The sequence below is a fragment of the Bombina bombina genome, chromosome 8 (genome assembly GCF_027579735.1).
Source record: "Bombina bombina isolate aBomBom1 chromosome 8, aBomBom1.pri, whole genome shotgun sequence".
NCBI lineage: Eukaryota > Metazoa > Chordata > Amphibia > Anura > Bombinatoridae > Bombina > Bombina bombina.
The window spans coordinates 179,174,644-179,199,724 of NC_069506.1; the positions used below are offsets into that span (position 1 = coordinate 179,174,644).

Below are 25,081 nucleotides of genomic sequence, written 5' to 3' on the forward strand. Positions count from 1 at the left end.
CTTTCCAATTTACTTCCATTATCAAATTTGCTTTGTTCTCTTGTTATCCTTTGCTGAAGGAACAGCATTGCACTACTGGCCACAAGATGAATACATCTAGTTAGCCAATCATAAAAACAAATGTCTGTAGGCACCAATTAGCAGCAGCTCCCACTAGTGTAGGATATGCATTCATTCTTTATCAACAAAGGATACCAAGAGAACAAAGCACATTTGGAAATAGCAGTGAATTTAAAAGTTTCTTAAAATGACATGTTCTATCTGAATCATGCAGGATTAATTTTGACTTTCCTATCCATTTAATCTATTTTCCTGTAATTTAACCCAGAAATGCAAAGTACAGATTTCATGAGACTAACTCTGCTACTTATCTGCCCCTAAGTGGCCTTAGCAGAGGTGATAAGATACTGAAAATCAATTCAAGTTTTGCTAACTGAGAGGGGCTAGCTTTGTCAACTCCCGTAACAAGTTTGAATAGGCTTTTCAAAATAAGGCAAGTGGTAATGTGAGTTTGACCAATAAAGCAAAATTGCAATTAACAAGCCTTTCAAAATTATAATATGCAGCACATGAGTAAAAAAGAAATTAATAGACTAGTTCTGTCCAATTGTTAATAGTAGACAATTGGGCACAAATAAAAAACGAAATTTATGCTTACCTGATAAATGTATTTCCTTTTGACACGGTGAGACAACGGATAATCTCTAATTACTATTGGGAATATCACTCCTGCCCAGCAGGAGTTGGCAAAGAGCACCACAGCAAAGCTGTTGAATATCACCTCCCTTCCCTCCAACCCGTTATTCAACCGAAGTAAAAGGAGAGAAAGGAAGTAACAAGGTGTAGAGGTGCCTGAAGTTTATAACACCAAAAACTGTCTAAAGAAACAGGGCGGGCCATGGACTCACTGTGTCAAGAAATAAATTAATTTATCAGGCAAGCATAAATTTTGTTTTCTTTCTAATGACAGGGTGAGTCCACGGATCATCTCTAATTACTATTGGGAATCATTACCCAAGCTAGAGGACACAGATGATAAGGGAGGGACAAGACAAGGAACCTAAACGGAAGGCACCACTGCGTGAAGAACATTTCTCCCAAAAGAAGCCTCAGCCGAGGAAAAAGTATAAAATTTATAGAACTTGGAAAAAGTGTGTAGAGAGGACAAAGTTGCAGCCTTGCAAATCTGTTCCACAGAAGCTTCATTTTTGAATGCCCAGGAAGAGGAAACAGCCCTCATAGAATGAGCCGTGTCTCTTTCAGGAGTCTGCTGTCCAGCAGTTTCATAGGCCAAGTGAATTATACTCTTCAGCCACAAAGAAAGAGAAGTAGCCGTAGATTTCTGACCCTTACGTTTCCTAGAGAAAACAACAAACAAAGCTGAAGACTGGCGAAAATCCTTAGTCGCCTTAAATAGTATTTCAACGCATGCACCACATCTAGGTTGGGCAGTAGACGCTTATTAGAAGAAGGGTTAGGCCTGATTCTGACCAAGGCCTGACAGAAGGATTGCACGTCTGGTAGATCTGCCAGACGTTTATGCAACAAAATAGACAAGGCAGATATTTGATCCTTCAAAGTACTCACAGATAAACCCTTCTCCAGACCCTCCTGGAGAAAAGACAAAATTGTAGGAATCTGTACTCTACTCCAAGAGTAGCCTCTGGATTCACACCAATGCAGGTATTTATGCCATATATTATGGTAAATCTTTCTCGTCACAGGTTTACGAGCCTGAATCATGGTCTCAATGACCGACTCTGAAAAACCATGCTTAGATAAAATTAAGCGTTCAATCTCCAAGCAGTCAGCTTCAGAGAAATGAGATTTGGATGAAGGAAGGGCCCTTGAAGTAGAAGGTCTTTCCTCATTGGGAGTCTCCAAGGTGGGAGAGATGATATCTCCACTAGGTCTGCATACCAGATCCTGCGAGGCCACACCGGTGCAATGAGGATCACCAATGCCTTCTCCTGCTTGATTCGAGCAATAACCCGTGGAAGGAGAGCGAACGGAGGAAATAGGTATGCTAGACTGAAATTCTAAGGAACCACCATAGCATCTACAGTACAGCCTGAGGATCCCTTAACCTCGACCCGTACCTCGGAAGCTTGGCATTCTGTCGAGATGCCATGAGGTCCAGCTCCAAGTTGGCAAACACCTTTGGATGAAGTTCCCACTCCCCCGGGTGAAAGATCTGTTTGCTCAGAAAATCCACTTCCCAAAAATGTCCACTCCTGGAATGTGGATCGCAGATAGACAGCAGTTGTGGGTCTCCACCCACTGAATGATCTTGGCTACCTCTGACATGGCCAAAGAACTCCGAGTTCCTCCCTGATGGTTGATGCAAGCCACTGAGGTTATGTTGTCTGACTGAAACCTGATAAACCGGGCTGAAGCTAACTGAGGCCAGGCCAGAAGAGCATTGAAGATTGCCCTCAACTCTAGAATGTTTATGGGGAGAACAGACTCCTCCTGTGTTCATGTCCCCTGAGCTTTTAGTGAGCCTCAGACTGCTCCCCAGCCCAGCAGGCTGGCGTCCGTTGCCACAATCACCCAGTTGGGTCTGTGAAAGCAGGTTTACTGGGAGAGATGCTCTTGAGACAACCACCAAGGAAGATAATCTCTTGTCGCCTGATCCAAATGTAATCACAGGGAACAGATACACGTAATCCTCATTCCACTGCCTGAGCATGCATAACTGCAGAGGTCTGAGTTGGAAACGGGCAAACGGAATGATGTCCATGGCATCTACCATCAGACTGATCATCTCCATACATTGAGCCACTGACAGCCAAGGATAGGACTGAAGGGTCAGACAAGAGTCGAAGATCTTTGATTTTCTGACTTCTGTCAGAAAAATTTTCATTGATAGGGAATCTATTATGGTTCCCAAGAACACTACCCTTGTAGCTGGAATTAAGGAACTCTTTCCTAAATTCACCTTCCAACCGTGAGAACGCAGGAAGGATAACAACATCTCCGTGTGGGAGTTCGCTTGTTGAAAGGATGGAGCCTGAACCAGAATGTTGTTCAGATAAAGCGCCACTGCAATGCCCCGCAACCGGAGCACCGCCAACAGGGATCCCAGGACCTTTGAAAAAATTCTGAGAGCTGTGGCAAGGCCGAATGGAAGAGCCACAAACTGGAAGTGTTTGTCTAGAAATGCGAACCTCAGAAACTTGTGATGATCACTGTGGATGGGAACATGCAGGTACCCTTTGAGTGCTAAGCACTTTCCCACCTGGGTGCTAAGGTTTTCTTAAAGGGTTTTTTATTTTTAATATTTTTAAAAATATTTTTTTTTTACTTTTTTTTTAATTTATTTCAGATCCCCAAGACTTACACCGTTGGAAAGGTTAGGTGATTACCACGCAAAACGGAAGCCCAGGTGATGCCATTCATTATGCAGCACCGATCGCCGGGGTAGGAGCAGGTGGGAGCCCCCAGATCTCCCTCAAGTTGGGAAAGTGCTAGTGACGGCTCTGAGCCATCATTAGCACCAGAGTGGGAAACTCTATGATGGCTCAGAGCCGTCATTAGCACTCAAGGGGTTAAATCTACTGTCATCATGAATTGACCCTCTTGAACCAAGGGAAGAATGGAACGAATAGTTTCCATCTTGAAGGACGGTATTCTGAGGAACTTGTTTAGACTTTTGAGGTCTAAAATTGGTCTGAAGGTTCCCTCTTTTTTGGAACCACGAACAGATTGGAGTAAAATCTCAGACCCTGCTCCTGCATTGGAACAGGAACTATCACTCCCAATCTTGAGAGCAGAATCCTGCCCCTGGGAGGAAAGGTCTTGAACTCTAGTTTGTATCCCTGGGACACAATGTCCACCGCCCAGGAATCCTGAACATCCCGAACCCAAGCCTGAGCAAAGAAGGAAAGTCTGCCCCCCACAAGATCCGGTCCCGGATCGGGGGCAGAACCTTCATGCAGACTTTGAGTCAGCAACGGGCTTCTTAGCTTGCTTCTCCTTGCTCCAAGACTGGTTGGTCCTTCAGGAAGGTTTGGACTGATCTTGCTTGGCAGAGGGAGAGGAAGACTTACCTTTGAAATTTCGAAAGGAACGAAAATTACTCTGACGTCCCTTTTGTTTATTCCTCTTAACCTGAGGGAGGAAATTACCCTTTCCCCCCGTAATGTCAGAAATAATTTCAGCCAAGCCCGGCCCAAACAAGGTCTTACCCTTGTAGGGAATCGCCAAAAACTTAAACGAAACATCCGCAGACCAGGATTTCAACCATAAGGCTCTGTGGGCCAGTATGGCAAAACCAGAAATCTTTGCTCCCAGCTCAATAACCTGTAGGGAAGCATCAGTAATAAAAGAATTGGCCAACTTCAGGGCCTTGATCCTATCCTGGATCTCTTCCAGGGGAGTGTCTGTATGAATAGAATCAGACAACGCATCAAATCAGTATGCTGCCACACTAGTGACAGTAGCAATACACACCGCAGGTTTCCATTGTAAACCCTGGTGAACATACTTCTTTTTGAGCAACCCCTCCAACTTCTTATCCATAGGATCCTGTTACGGTTGCCTCCAGGCTGGCTGGAAGTTGGACCGTAGAAAAGGATGCTCCTAGCGCTCACCAAAGAATCATCAGCACCATAGTCAGCAATCCCTGTAGTGATATTAGCTGAAGCTGTCCCCTACAAACATGAGTCAAAGCTGCAAGTTAGAGGGACAGAAAATAGGTCTGATGTGCTGGAGCACACAGCCTGCTTTTATTCAGGTTACATGCAAACAGGACACTCTCAGGGGGAGGCATAAAATCCCCCATCACACATTTGATATTAGATAGAGACACTCCCTTTGACAGGCCACAACATTTACTTCAGCAGATAACATTACACACACTAAAACAATGCAGTCCACCTTATCAATACTAGTCTGATTAGACAATGGGAAAGTTGATCACTAAACCTAATTAGAGCTAATCCCAGCAGACTTGTATTTAGAATAGGTTTCTTGAAGCTGAACAAAATTTAACTCTTAATGGCACACAATGAAACTGAACCAAGTGGGAGAAAGCCAGGGACAAGTCATTTCACAGGTCTGGGGACATAGTCTTAAAGGGGCATTGTTTATTAAAGTCACAATATGTCCCCAGATGGTTCTTAAAGGGCCACACACACCCAACAAAAGTCAATATGTCCTCAGGGGCACAATCTTCCAGGGGCCATAGTCATGTGGAAGGAGGCTGGCAAATAGGCTTCTCCAAAATCCAGGGAAGCAGGGCAATTTTTCATTTAAAGGGCCAGTTACAAACAGCAGTTTGTAACATATCTCCCCTTTTGGAGGGAGACTAACCAGGCACCTGACCTTCTGCCGGTCAGTGCCCAAGTTAGTCTCGCAACCCACCCACAAATAATCGCTAGCAGCAAAGTAGCCCCCCCACAATACGTAGTACTGGCCTGTAAGTTCCAGGTTGCAGGATGAAAGTGCAGCATCCTCGGCCTTCCTGGCGCAGCTGGGCAAATAGCTGATGGTACTTGGGGGGCAGAGGCCAGCGGCACTCTGCCCTGGTGCCAGCGCTTCTGCTGGGGTGAGGGGTTTGCAGGCCAGTCCTGTAACAAGGGGGTCTGTAGGGCAGAGGCCAGCAGCGCTCTGTTCTGATGCCAGCTCTTCTGCTGGGGGAATTGGGGCATAGTCCTGCCCGGTGGCAAAGGGAACGTGGGGGTCAGTGGGGGTTAACATCTCCACTGTTAACCCTGGGCCCAAGTTAGGAGTTAGCTGGGGAGGGGGAGATTGGCTTACCTCCTCCTCCTGATACTCCGGTGGCCGTTGGGAAGGGAGGTCGATGCTCTCCGCTTCCTGTGGAACATGCTGCGGCTGGGGAGAGAGACCGGTTGTCTCCTCTCCCTGGAAGGCACACTCCGGCTGGGGAGGGAGGTCGATGCTCTCCCCTCCCTGTAGCTGGGTCTGTCGCTGGGGATCTGGGCCGCCTGCCCAGCATCCCTGTAGGGCCGGTAGAGAGACTGCGGTCCCATCTCCACCTGCCTGCTGGGGGTCCTCCCAGGACCAGTCTATGAGGCCTGCTGCCTCTGGTATCTCTGGCTGGGGAAGGGGACTGGTTGTCTCTTCCCTCTGCACGGTATACTGCCGCTGGGGAGGGAGGTCGCTGCTCTCCTCTCCCTGTGGAACATGCTGCGGCTGGGGAGAGAGACCAGGTGTCCATACCCTCAAACTCCACAGTTGGCGCTCAAAGGCTCGTGCTGCTTCGTTCTCAGTAGCCAATTCCCGGATGAGGCGACTGACTACCTCCTGCGCAGGGTCTGGACCATATCGGACTAGCCGCCTCTTTACCTCTGGAACGAAATCCGCGCCCTCATAGCGACGGATCAGGTTGAGGTGCTCTTCACAGGGTTCTGACCAGTATCTTGTCAGCTCCATGCTGCTGTAGGTAGGGACGCTGTGCAGTGGCTAGCGTTGCCCTCAATAACTTTCCTACGATACCAGTGCTGTTGTGGTGCTGCTCCTTGCGCTAGGACGCCAATCCCACCGCTGCCGCCAAATGTTACGGTTGCCTCCAGGCTGGCTGGAAGTTGGACCGTAGAAAAGGATGCTCCTAGCGCTCACCAAAGAATCATCAGCACCATAGTCAGCAATCCCTGTAGTGATATTAGCTGAAGCTGTCCCCTACAAACATGAGTCAAAGCTGCAAGTTAGAGGGACAGAAAATAGGTCTGATGTGCTGGAGCACACAGCCTGCTTTTATTCAGGTTACATGCAAACAGGACACTCTCAGGGGGAGGCATAAAATCCCCCATCACACATTTGATATTAGATAGAGACACTCCCTTTGACAGGCCACAACATTTACTTCAGCAGATAACATTACACACACTAAAACAATGCAGTCCACCTTATCAATACTAGTCTGATTAGACAATGGGAAAGTTGATCACTAAACCTAATTAGAGCTAATCCCAGCAGACTTGTATTTAGAATAGGTTTCTTGAAGCTGAACAAAATTTAACTCTTAATGGCACACAATGAAACTGAACCAAGTGGGAGAAAGCCAGGGACAAGTCATTTCACAGGTCTGGGGACATAGTCTTAAAGGGGCATTGTTTATTAAAGTCACAATATGTCCCCAGATGGTTCTTAAAGGGCCACACACACCCAACAAAAGTCAATATGTCCTCAGGGGCACAATCTTCCAGGGGCCATAGTCATGTGGAAGGAGGCTGGCAAATAGGCTTCTCCAAAATCCAGGGAAGCAGGGCAATTTTTCATTTAAAGGGCCAGTTACAAACAGCAGTTTGTAACAGATCCTTAAAGGAACAACTATCTTCTATGGGAATAGTGGTTCTCTTAACCAAAGTGGAAATTGCTCCTTCCACCTTGGGAACCATCTGCCAAGACTCCTTGATAGAGTCAGCAATAGGGAACATCTTCTTAAAAATAGGGGATGGAGAAAAAGGGATACCAGGTCTCTCTCATTCCCTAGCAATAATCTCTGTAGCCTAATCAGGTACAGGGAAAACCTCCACCATGAAAGGTACATCAAAATACTTGTTTAGCTGGCTAGACTTCTTAGGATTGACTACGACCATAGAGTCGGAGTTGTCCAAGGTAGCCAAAACCTCCTTAAGTAACAAACTGAGGTGTTCTAGCTTAAACCTGAAGGGTAGAAGAAAAAGGAAATACACTGTCCGAGTCTGAGATTTCACCCTCAGATGCTACCGAATTATCTTCCTCCTCAGATTTCTGGAAGGGAACATTCGGAATAGCCACGACTATGTCAGAAACCTTACTCACTGATTCTTTACATTTCTTCTTGCGTTTTCCCTGCAGCACTGGAAAAGCAGACAGCACATCAGATACCGCAGAAGACATGAGGGTAGCGATGTCTTGCAATGTAACTCCAGACGGAGTTTGAGAGGAAGCGTAGGGCACTGCATGTATGGATGATAAAATTTGGGACACTTGAGGAGAAAGCTGCGGCATATTTTGAACATTGTCAGAAGACCCCTGAACAGCATCCGCCTTAGACAATGTTGGCTCAGAAAAAAGTCTTTACATGTAATTTAAAGTTCTCTCAATACATGAGGAACAGAAAGGGATTGGTGGTTCCACGTTAGCATCAAAACAAAAAGAACAAGTAACATTTTGCAGGGCCTCTTGGTCCATCTTTACTCACAATTGAACAAATTAGAATTAAATTAACTTATATTTTAAGTTGAAATTAACACACAAAAACCGTTACTGTCTCTTTAAATTTGAAAATGTAAAACTGCTTTATTTTTTCAGCAAGAAAATGAATAAACTGTCGCAAACACTCCGGACAACCTCTACACCTCAGCTTAGTTTTGCTGAGGTGCCTACCTGCCTTGCTGACACCGGAGTGTATATCCTGCTAGAATAAGTCTGGACTCAACTTATAGCACTGTAAAATGCAGTCCGGCAACCGTAACACTGTTTACAAAGCTGCAATGATGCTGTCTCCCCTCTGTAACACAGGAAGTGAAGGGGAAAAGGCGCGCAACAGAAACGAGAAACTTGCCGCCTCAGCTAGCCCCACCCATCTTGGGCGTATCAAAATTAACCTCCCGTTTGGCAAAATGTACTCTGAAGTAAAGTCGCCGGGAGTAAGTGAAACCACACCACACATTGAGCCTATATCTCTTTGTCCCCAGTGCCTGCAATCACTGCCCTTTTTAACATTATCCCCTAATTCTATAGGAGAATGTCTCTTGTGTCCCATCAAATTATATTAAAGTGACATTTTTCCTGCATAGTCCCAGAAAAATGAAATCAGCACTTACCTCCATGAAATCTGCCAGGCCGCAAGGCAGCTCACTAGGTTTGAGAGGCATGTTCCCTCACATGGACAAAGTATGAGTAATCTTACTCAGGCTTTCAATGTTAGGGCAGCATTAACTACATGGGAGGCGCAGTGAGGATTGTACCCCACAAGTTCCCATTGTTTAAAAGCCACCACTGCTCTACTGAAGAGACTGACATGGGCTACGGCTACACCCCAGGACAAAGCAGAACAAACTTGCACTGGTGAAAAATAATAAAATCTTGATTGAAGAATCTTCTTCCAAGCATCTAAACTTTACCACCTCCTTGCTCTTAATGTAGGAAAAGAGAATGACTGGGGTTGGAGGGAAGGGAGGTGATATTTAACAGCTTTGCTTTGGTGCTCTTTGTCGCCTCCTGCTGGGCAGGAGTGATATTCCCAATAGTAATTAGAGATGATCCATGGACTTACCATGTCATTAGAAAGAAATAATGTTTCAGAAGAAAAGTTCATAAAACATATTAATAATTATTTATTTTTGTCCTATATGCAGTCTTGCGGTTATTCAGGATTTGTTTGATTACAAAAATACAGTTTGCTATTTCTTATGTGGAACATCTACAGGGCAGCAGAAGAGCAGATGGACAGGAATTTGAACTTAAAACAAAGTTAAAGACGTACATTATTTTACTGCTACAATCCGGCAAGAGGACAAGAATTATCTATATATATTATTTTTTAATGGGGTGGAGACTGTCATAAACACAAGTGAAGTTTACATACTTATTGGATTATACAGGAATGAATCAACTGACAAGGATATTGTAGGATTGCTATTGAATTAGTAAAATTGTAAATTTGAATCCTTCTTTCTGCGTAAAAAAAGCTTTAACCATCTTTTGAGTAACATTCTAAACTCAAAATGATATCAAGTACATTTTTGTTCCACACGCATTTGTTTATTAGTTTTTTTTATTAAAGGGACATTTTCTGTTTTCAAACAAATGCAAAGAATACAGCTAAATTAATGTTTTTTTTTATCTCACCTCTGTTTTGATAACATTTAACTTTATAACAGATCATTAATTCATTTATGCAATCACTACATTTCAGTTGGGGGGAAAAATTTGGACACGCCAAATACACAGCAGCTAAACTCTTGAACATCCCAAGGACATGAAGGAATTAGATCTATTATGTTATTATTTCAGTACTGGAGTAGTATTATATATTGCATTACAATGGCTTATCATATATCAGGTATTGTCATTCATACACATCCTATTATGATGAAATAAAAAAACAAACAATGGGGTTGATTCTAATCCAATGGTGTTTATCAGCTATTTTATGGCTCTTGATAAGCCTTTTTAGACAATCCAAAACAATAACATTTGTGTTTTGGAAAAAGAGATCAGATCCTATTGGGTATCAGAAAATTCAACTATAGGATGCATGGACAACATCAAAATTGGTCATCATAATCCATCTGGGGCCATATTGCATGTTGGTTATGTTGTTAATGTTTCTGATTGGCTGTGGAGGTGATAGGGATGTGATTTAAGGTAAAAATAGTGTGAATAAATTATGGCTAAATGGAACTGACAAGAATTCATAGCATATCCAAAATGTAGACTACCTCAAGCCAATTTGTACATTATTTTTGGCATTGCCCTATGATAATGAGATTTTGGAATAGAGTTGGTTTCTGGTTGAATAAATTTACACATCATACAATATGTTTGCAGTAGGAGCACATTTTTTTTCACCACGGTAATTTGCATAGCTCATTAAACGTTCAATTAATAAATACGGCAATCTTATGTGGGAGATAATTACTTCTTAAATCATGGAATGTAGAGAAAACCCTGATTATAGCAGAGATTGTTAAAAGGATGCATAAAAAAAACTAACATTAGAACAATTTGATACTTCAACCTTCTCAGAAAAGGATATTAAAAAATTATTTTAAAAATAGTCTGAAGATATCTAAAGTTTTCCTGTTGACATAAATACTCAAATAATCTTCCCTTTCTGAAGTCTAAATATCTAATGAAAATAGTTAGCATAGGTGAATTCCCTGTATTAATATAGAAAGGAAAAGAAGGCGCCACCATAGTGTACGATCAATGGATAAAACCAAGCTACAGATGCGCATGAAAAACTGGTACTTACAAGCTCCTTGACACTTGAGAAGTGTCACAAACGCCTTCTGGAGCTTTATGAGTCGTCCAGCTAACTCCCACCACCGTCCTTGTTGACCCGTTCTATAGGGTGTTCAGATGGATGTCGGATAGCTTGCTCTCCCGATAACAATCTGCTTACTCAGGATACAGCCTTTCTGTATAGATAGCCAAACCCGGTCGGCTCTTGTATGCAGTTTGGACCATATAGTGCCGTGAACAGCAAACTCCAAAAAGTATGTGCAAAACTGCTACAACTGAATAAAATAAAGTTCGTGGATCCAACGTCTTATAAAACTACTTTATTTTGTAATAAAACACAACGTTTCTCGGTCTTAGATGACCGTTTCATCAGGTGTATACACCTGATGAAACGGTCATCTAAGACCGAGAAACGTTGTGTTTTATTACAAAATAAAGTAGTTTTATAAGACGTTGGATCCACGAACTTTATTTTATTCAGTTGTAGCAGTTTTGCACATACTTTTTGGAGTTTGCTGTTCACGGCACTATATGGTCCAAACTGCATACAAGAGCCGACCGGGTTTGGCTATCTATACAGAAAGGCTGTATCCTGAGTAAGCAGATTGTTATCGGGAGAGCAAGCTATCCGACATCCATCTGAACACCCTATAGAACGGGTCAACAAGGACGGTGGTGGGAGTTAGCTGGACAACTCATAAAGTTCCAGAAGGCGTTTGTGACACTTCTCAAGTGTCAAGGAGCTTGTAAGTACCAGTTTTTCATGCGCATCTGTAGCTTGGTTTTATCCATTGATCGTACACTATGGTGGCGCCTTCTTTTCCTTTCTATATTTCTACAGATTTTTTTCTTTTGGGACACCAGCAAAAGTATTGAAGAAGCCGCGAGCCACCATCTGACAGAGCCTGAGGGAGTATTCTGACCACCCAGGTCCCACTTAGTAATATTTACTCAGTGTTACTAAGCTAAGACATTTGAACTTTCATTTTTATATCATTTTTATATCATTATTATTGACTTTTATTTGCACATCTGTACAAGAGTACATTTTATATGTACCTCTATGGTTAATAATTCACAATACTTTCTAGCACTGCATTTTTTGGCGCACTGTTCATTTACAATTATTTTGGAATTCCCTGTATTGTTGGAAGATAATCTATGTTAATCATGGAGGCACATTGAGGGATTAGTGGATTATTCCTTTTTTTCCCTCCCCTCCAGTATCCCATAGCCGATATGTTGAATAATAGAGACAGGTCTAGGAGGCCTGTGTATATATTTTTTAATTATTTTTCCTGCTGAGATAGTTCTTATGTTTAATAGTATAAGAGGCGCTATTGCTACTGTTATTGCTTTTGTATCATTATTGTTTGTCTTTTTTTTCTCTCTGAGTAGATTAAAATCAAAGATTTTTTTTTATTCTGAGTCAGTTTATCAGAAATCTTGAATTTGTTATTGATCTATTGATCGATATTAAATGGGTCAAATATAGGATTTATTATACTTTGAAATTTTGTATACTTTTGCTCATATATTTATGGTTATATGTATTGGCATTTGTTTTGTCTATACCTGTATATCCCTAATAAAAAAAGTGTGAAACTCACATTTTAGATTGTACAGTTGTTTTATTTGGTGTATTGGTTCTAATGTTTGTTGATCAACAGGCATTACTGGGTTTTCAGGGTAGCATTGGAGTAAAATGGAGGTTGATTATTGTGGCAATTATCAAACTTGCTGTGTTCAAAGCGGGTGTATTGTGATTGCTTTAAAAAAAAAAAAAAAAAAAAAAGCCCAATCCTGATATTGAATAAAAAAATTGGACTGGAAAAAAGACTGTAAATGGCCGTAAGATTTTAATCATTCATTTTCTGAGCTGACCTTTCTAAATTTTTAAGAGTTCAAAAAATAGATATGTAAACTAATTTTTACTGTACATTCAGTCGATTTCTCGCAACAGGTATGTGTGAAAAGCTAAGCTGGCGGATATTGTTTAACAATTTAGAAATTACTGGTGCTTTCCCCATTATAATACAGGTTTTACCCATGGAACGCCCATGAAACTTCCATGTGGCCGATTTATCATTTGTCTAGTGGACATGATCCGCTGTAGCGATCATGTCCGCCAGACATTGATAAATGCCAACAGCATACGCTGTCAGCATTTATCATTGCACAAGCAGTTCTGGTGCAATGCTTGTGCAATGCCGCGGCTTCTAGCAAGGGGTGTCAATCAATCCGATCGTATGCAATCGGGCGGATTGCTGTCCGCCGCCTCAGAGGAGGCGTATGAGTTAAGGAGCAGCGGTCTTAAGAAACAGGGGTATTTGGTCCCATTCGGGCCATGATAATTCGGCTCCTCTGTCTCTCCAGATAAGCTCACTCAATTGCACACATTAAAAGACTGGCATTTATTAAATTATTCTTCCAAGTATATTTTTAATTACTTTAAAGTAGACAGGCAAAATATATATGATATATTTAATTATTTGTCTTTGTATCACAGTTTTAGTGGAAGACAACTGTCTGTTAAAATGTAGTTTTAGATTTAAACTTACAACCTAAGTTATCTAATTTCTCAAGTTAGACATACCAGCTATATTTTGGTCTATATTTCTGTGAGGATTTCATAATGCACACTAATTATGTCTTATCTGTGAATTATGGAAATAATTCATTGTTATCACTTCAGTTATGGGATTTCAAACCAAAGGTTAACCATTAATTTATTATGCCAACCATGTGTGTGTGTATGTGTATTTTATATATATATATATATATATATATATATATATATATATATATATATATATATATAAATAAATAGTGTATTTTATATAAATAAATATATATATATATATATATACATACATATACATAAACAGTAGACTTATGAAGACATACCGTATCTCCTTTGAACCAAGTAACTGTTGGAGCAGGTTCTCCGCTGATTGGGGCATCAAATCGTAATTTGTTACCCGCCACAACCACAATAGTGTTTGTGTGCTCTTTTCCAGAACAATCAAGGTGAATTTTGGGGGGTTCTGTATAGGTAGAAAACAAATATATAACACTTTTAAGAAAATATACTTAATGAAATATAACTGAACAATATGTGATAGAATCTATTGCAGAGGAAAACTTTTAATTTATTTTATTACTGAATATTTCTACTAAAGCTTAGAAAATTAATTTTATGGTAACAAAAATAGTGATGAAATTTAGCTCCGTGTCTTATACACATGTATACATACACACATAATTTGGAAACTTTCCAAGTCAAATACCTTGCCATATACCATATCTCTTTTTAATCATTTTGAAACATTTTTTTTTAAAAATATATTATCATTTATTTGTATAGAGTCGCAAAATTCCGTAGCGTTGAGTGTAATATATATGAGTGTAAAACGTTTTATGTTTTCCATGTGTTTTGTGAAACTTTTTTTAACATTTACAATTTACTTCAGGTCTCAGTGCTAGAAGAATTAGCACAACCTATTTTGGGCTTTTGCTTGAGCGCAACCCATAACTTTCAACTTGTAATACCAGCGCTTTTAATATCTTCTGAAAGTAATTGTAAAGGATGCGCTAGAGCATTGTCAGCCACGCTAAACATTCTGTGGTAAATTTGTCATGGACTTGTAATATTAAGTTGCACATTAATTTTAGCGTGGTCCGTAAGGTGCACTTTAATTAAAAATGTTAAGCCATGTGATGTCAACGTATATTGGCATTAATAATATACCCTGAGTGTATGATAGCTCACAGGCCAGGTTGCTCAAAAAATATTCACATTTCATTAAATGAGTATAAAAAGTCTCACCTTGACGGGGCACATAGTCAATCTTGATCTCTGAAAAGAAAAGAAAAAATATACACCTGTTAATTTTGTTTCAGGAATTATTTTATCCACCGGTCTTTCTCTTCATTTGTTACTATTTACTCCCCCTGCCCATCTACCTATCTGTCAACCTATCTTGGCATTTTTCTTATTGGAGAAGCTTAGATTATAAACTCTCTTGGAAGCAAGGTCCCACTAATCTGTCTGTCCCTGTCTGTCTTTACCTGTTGTGTCTTAACTTTGTACTCCCTGTGTAGCACTGGGGAATCGGTTGACAGATCGCTAATAAAGATAACAAAAATAATAATCATAATTTACCTAGGAAGTTGAGTTTGGCTGACAGACTCAAAGCATATCCATCAGGGACGAACGTGTAATCAGCCTCATCTTCTGGTCTAACATCATCTATTATTAATTTGTGAATTCTGTAATGGTAAAATTAAACTGTTATGACAAAATAAGGCTAAACTACACAACTGCATTTTTAATTCAAAATATGTATGTGCAGGTATTTATATGAATATAATTTAATTGTCTATAAATATGTATAAACATAGGGAAAGTTATAATCATATTCCTTGCTGTTCATCAGCTTACAGAGAACCTTAAATCAATGGTATGTTTTAAATTTAATGCACTTAAAAGATTTAATAAAAATAGTTTCTCCATGGGAAATGTAATCTACTGTAGATGTTTTGCAGAAAGAAGTGTTGAAAGCTTTATCAGTAATGGGGCAAGTTTATTAAAACTCATCCGGTTGAGGTGCAGAGGTACATTTTACTCCCATCTATAAATACAAAATATATTACGGAATTAAATTTAAGAAAAGAGTGGCAATTTTAGAATATTGAAAATTATAGAAAATGTGAAGATGAGGAGGGAGATGGGGAGGATTTTTTTATTATTTGTTTTTTCTTCTTCTTAATGAAAAGACAAATGTATTGGGTGGTGGTGATAAGATAAAATAAAAAATGGGCTTCAATTATTCTTCGGATAAAAGTTGATTACATACGGAACATATTTTTTGGGTAGTTTACATTTGACGTACTGATGATAAATGTATTATTTAGACATATAATGGGCTAGATTACAAGTTGAGCGTTAAATATTGGTTACCCTAAAGCGACATTTGCGCTCAACTGAGTAATACCAGTGCATGCTAATGTTTGCTGGTATTACAAGTGAGGTGCAATGTGAATGTGACCTCGCGTTCACATTGCATGGAAGCATTGCGCTCATGAGAGCATGCTTCCATAGACACCATAGGGGTAAGTCGCGCAGCGATGGGCAGCAAATTGAAATATGTATGTATATGATTTTACACATATATTTATGTGTTAATATGTGTATATACGCATATTATCACATAGATATATGTATATAAGCATATACATATATATTTACAGGGAACACACAGTTCCCATAGACAGCTATGTAAAGGCACTTTTCAGTGACGTTTTTTTTTTCTAACACCCCACAGTCGACAACTTTAGTAATCCAAACAGCCAAATCGAGTGCGCATTCACATATTCCTCATAGAAGTCAATGGAGAAGACAAATAGAAGAGAAAAAAAAGTAACACCCATGACGTATTTTCCTCAAAAAATGTACATGAAAATGCAAATATTTCATATTGCGAAAATATTTTTGCACGGAATATGTTCTATTTATTTATAATACATATTTCATTATATATGTGATTATTGTTGGATTGATATATCGATTTATTTCAAGATATGTATATGGATATATATATATGTCTAGATACAGGTATCTCCAGATCTATATGCGAATATCTCTTTTAAAATCCCTCTGAGATATTGTTTAATGTGCATAAGATTTTAATGTAAAATATTTTCATTATCTCCCTAGTTAAACATATGTACATATAAATCCGTTTCTCTATGTTTGTGTATGTATGTCAATGTAAAATCCCTGCCCTGGCTTTTTTTCTCTAGAGATCGCATATGTTAATATGAGTGTAACTGTACTTTATAATGTATTTTGAAGTGTTTTGTGAAACTTTTTTTGGGGTGGAGTTAGCTGCTCCAGGAAATTTAGCTATGTAATTAATTTTGCTTATTTTTGAAAATTATTTTAAAATATTTGCCAACAATTTTGTTATGCAAACTATTTTAAATGAATTAGCCCTTTTAGGATATGCACAGATCTCAACCTGTTTTATGGCACTTTAACTCTTCTAATGCGGAATGGATTGTTGCTAGGAATGGGCGAATGTTTCTAAAAATTAAAAATTTAAAACGAATTTTGATATATTCGTTTGTTCAAATCGAATTTCGAATGTTTATATAACATTCTTACATTCTATTTTCGAATTTTCGTTTTCGAATTTTTCAATAAAATTCGAAAATATTAATTCGAATAATAGAATGTTTAGCTATGTATTCATTCAATTTCTAAATGTAATATTCAAATTCAAATGTGACATTCGAATTCGAATGTGACATTCAAATTTGAAATAGCATTTCTAGTCTACAACTGTGTTTAATTAATGTAATATTCGAATTCGAATGCTACATTCGAATTCGAATGTCACATTCGAATTTGAAAGAGTATTTCTAGTCTAATACTGTGTTTTAAATGTGATATTCGATTCAAATGTGATATTTGATTCGAATGTGACATTCGAATTCAAAATAGTATTTCTAGTCTAATACTGTGTTTTATAAATGTAATATTCGAATTTGAATGTGACATTCGATTCGATTGTGATATTGGATTCGAATGTGACATTCAAAATAGTGTGTTTCTAGTCTACAATTGTGTTTTATAAATGTTATATTCGAATGTAACATTCGAATTTGAATGTGACATTCGAATTCGAATGTCACATTCGAATTTGAATGTGACATTCGAATTTGAATGTGACATTCGAAAACTGTAAATAACATTCGAAAATCGAATTTTTAAGAATATTCATTCTTATCAACATTCTATTATGTAAATCGAATTTCTACAATAACATTCGTTCTAACATTCAAATTCGGATATAAACACATTCGCTCATCCCTAATTGTTGCCTAAAAGGCATGATTTTTTAATACTTGTAATATCAGGGCAATGAACATTATGCACAAAAAGACTATTTCGCCTGTGGGAAAGACAAAACGCGCGAGTTGTAATCTTGCCCACTGTATTTTGGGGGCAAGTGGGGCGCATTTAAAAAATGAACCAGAGGTCTGACCTCTGGTTAATTTCTTGAGATCTAATTGCTACCGTGAGCTTGCGAATTTTCCTGTTTGCGGGCACGATAAATTAGCGCTCCACTTGTAATCTAGGCCAATATGTTTTGATTATATTTTCATTTGATGTACGTAACATTTTAAATTTGTTTTGAAGATTGGAAGAAAAGGAAAAAAAAGTGAAGAATGGTCATGTATATATTAATTTACAACAGCACTGTAAACCCAGAATTCAAAATGTTACAAAAATGTCTGTGTTTAAGAAGCCTACTTCTATGATATTAAAAATATTATGATTTTAAAAATGAATTCAGTTTAAAGGACATGAAAGTCAAAATTAATTTCATGATTTAGATAGAGCATGCAATTAATTTTTTTTTTACAAATGTATTTCCATTATCAAAATGTGCAAAATCTTTTTATATGCACACTTTTTGAGGCTCCAGCTCCTATTGAGCATGTGTATACAGTATTTACATTTTCTGATTGGCTGATGGTTGAAACATAATACAGGGGGAGGTAAAATGGAATTAACTTTGAAAATTTGGCATAAAATATATGCAATTCACAGATGCCACTGTGTTGAATTTGCATAGTTGTGCATTTTTTTCTTTCTTTTTGAAAAAAAAAATATTTTGTGCTCTTAAAGGGACACTGTACCCAAGAATTTTATTCTGTGATTCATATTGAGCATGAAATTTCAATCAAATTTCAAATTTACTCCTATGATCAAATTTTCTTCATTCTCTTGGTATCTTTATTTGAAATGCAAGAATGTAAGTTTAGATGCCGTCCCATTTTTCTTGAACAACCTGGGTTGTCCTTGCTGATTGGTGGATAAATTCATCGACCAATAAAAAAGTGCTGTCCAGAGTACTGAAACCAAAATAACGGTTAGAAGCCTTCATTTTCGAAAAAAAGATATCAAGAGAACGAAGATAAATTGATAATAGGAGTAAATTAGAAAGTGGATTAAAATTGCATGATCTTTCAGAATGACAAATGAACAAATTTGGGCTCAGTGTCCCTTTAAATAAGAAAGGAGTGAGATAAAAGAAGAAGTGAGATATACAATTTTGTTACCTGCCCTTGTGTGTCATGGTGATACGTTTGCTTGGTTTCATTTCCACTCCATTCTTTAACCATTTGCCAGTCACCTTTTCATCAGACACTTCACATTTAAAGACGGCCTGCTCAGCTGCTTTCACAGTCAAATCGGCAATTCCCTGTAACACCTCTAGTTGCTTTTCTGTTAAAAAAGGAAGGAATAAATAAAGGCAGGAAAGTTATGGAAGAAATTGAGAGAGGGAAAAAGGGAAAGAGAGATTAAGGGTGAAAGAGAGGGAGGAAGGAAGGAAGGGAGCAAATGAGTCAGCAATTATGAGAAAAGGACAGTTTGCATGGGGAAGGAAAGAAGGACAGAAGGAAGGAATAAATAAATAAATAAATATATAATAGAGTAAGGAAAGGGTGGGATGAAGGATAGAAGGACAGAAGAAGGAAGGGGGTGTAGGGTAGAAAGACAGAAGAAGGAAGGGGATGAAGGATAGAAGGACAGAAGAAGGAAGGGTGGGATGAAGGATAGAAGGACAGAAGAAGGAAGGGGGGATAAGGATAGAGGGAAAAAAGAAGGAAGGCTGGGATAAAGGGTAGAAAGACAGAAGAAGGAAGGGTGGGATGAAGGATAGAATGACGGAAGAAGGAAGGGGGTGAAGGATAGAAGGACAGAAGAAGGAAGGAGGATCAAGGATAGAAGGACAGAAGAAGGAAGAGTGGGATAAAGGATAGGAGAACAGAAGAAGGAAGAGTGGGATGAAGGATAGAAGGACAGAAGAAGGAAAGGTGGGATGAAGGATAGAAGGAAGGAACGGAGACCGTGAGAAATGTTAGATGAAAGAAGCTTAGAACATATATCACAATTATAACATGAATGGTAAAACATTAATTGTTAGGGGAAGTAATCTGTAAAATCAAAGTATACCTTCCACTTCAAGATCAGCCTCACATTGTCCACCATTGGTCATCACTTTATATCGTCCAGTGTCCTCTTTAGTGGCTTCATTTATGATCAATATGTGTTTTTTTCCATCTTTCTTGAAACGATACTTAAATGTTTCCTCACGAGTCAGTTCAACTCCATCTTTCATCCTAGATAACAAGAAAGCAACAAGGATACGTTCATATTTTATGAAACATAAATTCATTTTTTATTGTTTTTTTACCAGTACAAAGAAATAATTGCATATATGAAAAATTACCAGATAACGTGTGCTCCCTCTTCTGATACCTCCACCTCCAACTCTACCTTGTCTCCCACATATACTTGATGATCTTCCAGGGGTTTATTAATCACAACAGGAGGCTCTAAAAAGATTTACAAAAGATGTCTAAGAAAATATCCCAATCATAAGAGGAGTACTGCTTTTCTTAAATAAAAATAATCTTTCCATCCTGTATTTCCAGTAATTGTACATATGTGTATTTACTGTAAGTATACTGTATATACAGTTAGTATAGATACACACATATACACACAGATGACCAAAATGGAAGAAGGGAATTACATCAATAAAGAGGATATTTTGACCTTTATTCATGTCTTGCACCCTCACTTAACAGCCCGTTGATCAAATTACAGTGGTGTGCTATTTAACGCTTTGAACACAAACACCAGCAAAAGTAAACTTTTAACAAGTTGAAAGAAAAATGTTTGCGTGTAAGAATTTCTGCGATAAAATCTTTCCCTAGGCTTCAATTGAGAGCGAGGACTGAAATAAACTAAAAAACACATATCACTTGAGCGCAAACCCAACACACATTAGACCATCTGCACTAACCTGAAGGTAGTTATGAATATGTTTAAATGCGTGTACATATGTATTTATGTATTTATATGTTTATATGTGTTTATGAAGACATAAATACCATATAAACACATAAATATGTATGTATACACACACAAATATATATATATACGTATATATATAAGTAGCTAAAAACATGTAAAAATCATATTTTTGCAATATAGGGCTAGATTACGAGTGAAGCACAAAATTGTGCTTATGCTTACACAATATTTGTGCTCCACTCGTAATACCAGCGCACACATTTGTGTGCTGGTATTATAAGTCCAGCGCAATGCGAACGCGAGCTCGCATTCACATTGCATGGAAGCTTTGCGCTCAATAGTGCACACTTCCATAGGCTCCAATGGGAGCCTCGTTCTCATGCCGTGAGACATGGCATGAGAACCTACTGCAGTGAAGGGAGTAAGTTGCGCAGCAATGGGCAGTAAATTGAAATATTTACATATATATTTTAGCGTTTATATATGTATATACACATATTAACACATAAATATATATGTATATGAGCATATATATTTATATATATTTTATATATATAAATATATTTATATATATTTACAGGGAACACACAGTCCCCATAGTCCGCTATGTAAAGGCACTTTTTGGTGCCATTTTTATTCTAACACCCCAGACCCGCTCACTTTAATCCCTAAAAACTGCTTCGTGCAGTTATGATTTTTTTTAAAAAAGATGCTAATATTTGTAATTTGATTAAATCTAGACATGTGCACAGCGAAAAAATTTGTTTCGGTTCGTTTTGGACCAATTCGGATTTTTTAAAATTTTGTTTTTAATTGATTCTAATTCGGATACATTTGAATGTATTTGTTTCGGATTCATTCAGATTCAAATAAATTCGGATGTATTCATTTCGGATTGATTCATAAATTCATACGTTCGGTATGTGTTATGTTGATTTAGATGGTTCCAAGTTAAACAAACGGAATAATTTCACTGTTCTATCTCACTAAATCTCACTAAATTTAATTTTTATACTGAATTGTGATTAGTCCATGGCCATTCAAATGTAACGAATAAATCCAAACTAATTGAGATTTATTCGTTACAAATGCATTCGGATTAGTTTAGTTTCGTTGCTAGGGTAATTTGGGAATTCAAATAGATTTGAATCTCCGAATTTGGCGAATTTGTCCGAATTTCGATTTGGAACAAAATGAAACGCACATGTCTAAATAAATCCACTACACACTATGGGTAGATTTAACAAGCAGAGGATGCTGCAATCTACCCCCATAGTTTCAGGTTCCCCTGAAACATAAGTTAAGAAGCAGTGGTCTTAAGGCCACTGCTCCTTAACTCATCCGCCACCTCTGAGGGGGCGGATAGCAATCATCCGGAACAGATACGATCAGGATGATTGACACCTCCTGCTAGCGGCTAATTGGTCGTGAATCTGCAGAGGGTGGCATTGCACAAGCATTTCACTAGAAATGATGGTGCAATGTTATTAGCCGACATGCAATGTAATGTCGGCATGTAGCGATGTTTGAAGACATTTTAAAAAGGACCCAGAGGTATCAATAACCAGCCACTTGTAATGGCTGGCAATTTATCGTAAATGGGCGAATTTGCCCGTTTACGGGCGCTCAATAAATTAGCGTTCCACTTGTAATCTAGCCCATAGTGATTAACTATGTATGTACTGCAAAATTTTTCCTATTTCATAGTTTTTCACATGGGGGAAAGTATTTTTAAATAGATATTCCTATATCCTAGCCTTATACAGAGTTCTAGGTGTAAAGGAGAGACCTTCATTACTATATAATGCTAAAAAAAAATATTTTGCCTGATTCCTCTCCATGCTGATGAGTTTTTGATCCTTAATCCTTTTTTATAGGACCAGTACCCTGAGAAATTTTTCACATATAAAATTTAATGTGACAAGGAAGTCAAAATAAAAAGTTTCTTATTCAGATACAGCATAACATTTTAAAAAAATATTTTTCAATTTACCTCTGTTATTAAACTGACATCTTTCTCATGCTTTGTTTAAATTTTGCCCCTGAACATAAGAGCATACTTAGGTAGTTTAAGCAGTGTGTAGCTAGAGCACTATATGGCAGCATTGTTTGTAACAATATTTTTAGTAAAGCTTTCCTAGTTAAAATATTTATCAGGATACTGGTCCTTAAAAAAATTAGACACTTTCAGCTAGATTACGAGTTGTTAAGAGGTCCTAATGCTGCTTTTTTACGCCCGCTGCTATTACGAGTCTTGAAGGTTTAGGGGCACCGCACACTTCTTTGGCCTTATCACAAAACGACTTATGTAGACTTCGTAAAGTCTTTTTTCTATGGGACTTCCATAGCGCCGGTATTACGAGTCTGTCCTGGGAGGCCAAAAAGTGAGCAGTACACCCTACCCTGTCAAGAGTCCTAACGCATTTAAAAGTCAGTAGTTAAGAGTTTTATGGTACAACGCCGTAACATAAAACTCATAACTAAAGTGCTAAAAAGTACACTAACAAGCAATTTACCTATCTATTTACTTATGGACTCAGGTAAAATCAAAGATAGAACAGTACTAAATGATGAGTTAGGCCCACCCTTTAGAAATGGTTTTCATACTTGCAGATACGACATGCACTCTACAACAACACACATAAAAGTAACATCACTAGACCGCTAACGACCTTTGAAAAGATATGTCATTAAAAAAGCGCACCTTTAAATAGTATATAAATTGCTTAGAGGATCCTTTCCGACACACCGGCCAACTTTTATAATAAGGTGGAATATGGAATTGCCAGAGGAGGTTGCGATGGAGGATTGGAGGCTCTGCTTCAAAATGACGCATTCAGCCTCTACTTCTTTAATAATTTCAGAAATGAATTACAAAATTCTAGCTCGGTGGGATTTGACACCGCAACGTCTCAGATACATATACCCCACGGCCTCTTCAGCCTGCTGGAGGCGCTGCGGGGGGATAGGAACTATACCACATATTTGGTGGGAATGTCCCCTTATGTCCAGCTTTTTTACGCAAGTAGAACACAGCATTAACAAAATAGTGGGCACGAACATAACCCTTAACCATAAGATTATCATACTTAATATTACTCCGCCAATACATTGTGCACAAAATTATTCCAATTGATGCTCATTTCCGCGAAAAGACTAATACCAAGGCTATGGAAAACCCTGATAGTTCCCACCCAAGCACAATGGATACATGAAGTAGAACATATTCTAAAACTAGAGAGGCATTACTATTACTATATGGGGAAACACAACTTTTTTACAGATGTGCTTTTCATCTGGGAGCAGGGTCTTGCTAACTTAGATCAGACTGTAATTGGTTGATTGTATACTAATTAATTGGCGCTCACAAGTGAGGAGTCTACTTCCATGATTACACTTTACCTCTCTTCTAGAGGAGTAATATTGGGCGTTAATTAGCTAAAGAGTAGACGAGGCTAACAACAAGATATATCAAACCACTTTTTCTACCTTTCACCCCCATTATCTTTCCTTTTCCTTTCTTCTTGTATTAAGATGTAATTACTAGACAAATTATTTGGGAACAAGTAACAGATTATAATTTTGATAAAAAATTTTTGGGATAACTGAAGCTTATCTATTTTTGTAATCCATCATTTTATGTAAGGTTTTTGATGTTGACTCTTTTACTATGTCTTTTGAATGGTTGGATGTAATATTTGAATACAAAACCCAATAAAAATATTGACTAAAAAAAAAAGTACACTAACACCCATAAATTACCTATTAACCCCTAAACCAAGGCCCTCCCACATTGCAAACACTATAATACAATTTTTAACCCCTAATCTGCCGCTCCGGACACTGCCGCCACCTACATTATATGTATTAACCCCTAATCTGCTGCCCCCAACATCGCCGCCACCTACATTATATTTATTAACCCCTTATCTGCCGTTCCCAATGTCGCCGCCACCTACCTACATTTATTGATCCCTAATCTGCCGCCCCCAACGCCGCCGCCACTATAATAAACATATTAACCCCTAAACCGCCGCACTCCCGCCTATCTTTCATCCATCCGGCACGGAGCAGCTCCATCTTCAAGACATCCGACGCGGAGCATCCTCTTCTTTCGATGACTAAAACAGAATGAAGGTACCTTTAAGTGACATCATCCAACATTCTATCAGCCAATCGGAATCTAAGGGACACCATCTTGGATGATGTCACTTAAAGGTACCTTCATTCTGTTTTAGTCGTCGGAAGAAGAGGATGCTC

The 25,081-nt window shown here is 38.6% G+C and overlaps 1 protein-coding gene across 4 annotated transcripts in view; it reads right to left on the minus strand.

Annotated features, from left to right (window-relative positions):
• Nucleotides 1–25,081, minus strand: part of MYBPC2 (myosin binding protein C2) — a 199,812-nt gene that overhangs the window by 73,367 nt on the left and 101,364 nt on the right. For all 4 annotated transcript variants that reach the window (XM_053690757.1, XM_053690755.1, XM_053690758.1 and 1 more), the window contains 6 exons: nucleotides 20,232–20,337; nucleotides 19,955–20,121; nucleotides 19,057–19,222; nucleotides 15,089–15,195; nucleotides 14,753–14,782; nucleotides 13,831–13,970 (listed from right to left, as the gene is read on the minus strand). In XM_053690757.1, coding sequence (XP_053546732.1) covers nucleotides 13,831–13,970; nucleotides 14,753–14,782; nucleotides 15,089–15,195; nucleotides 19,057–19,222; nucleotides 19,955–20,121; nucleotides 20,232–20,337 — 716 coding nt within the window. The remainder of the gene's footprint in view (nucleotides 1–13,830; nucleotides 13,971–14,752; nucleotides 14,783–15,088; nucleotides 15,196–19,056; nucleotides 19,223–19,954; nucleotides 20,122–20,231; nucleotides 20,338–25,081) is intronic.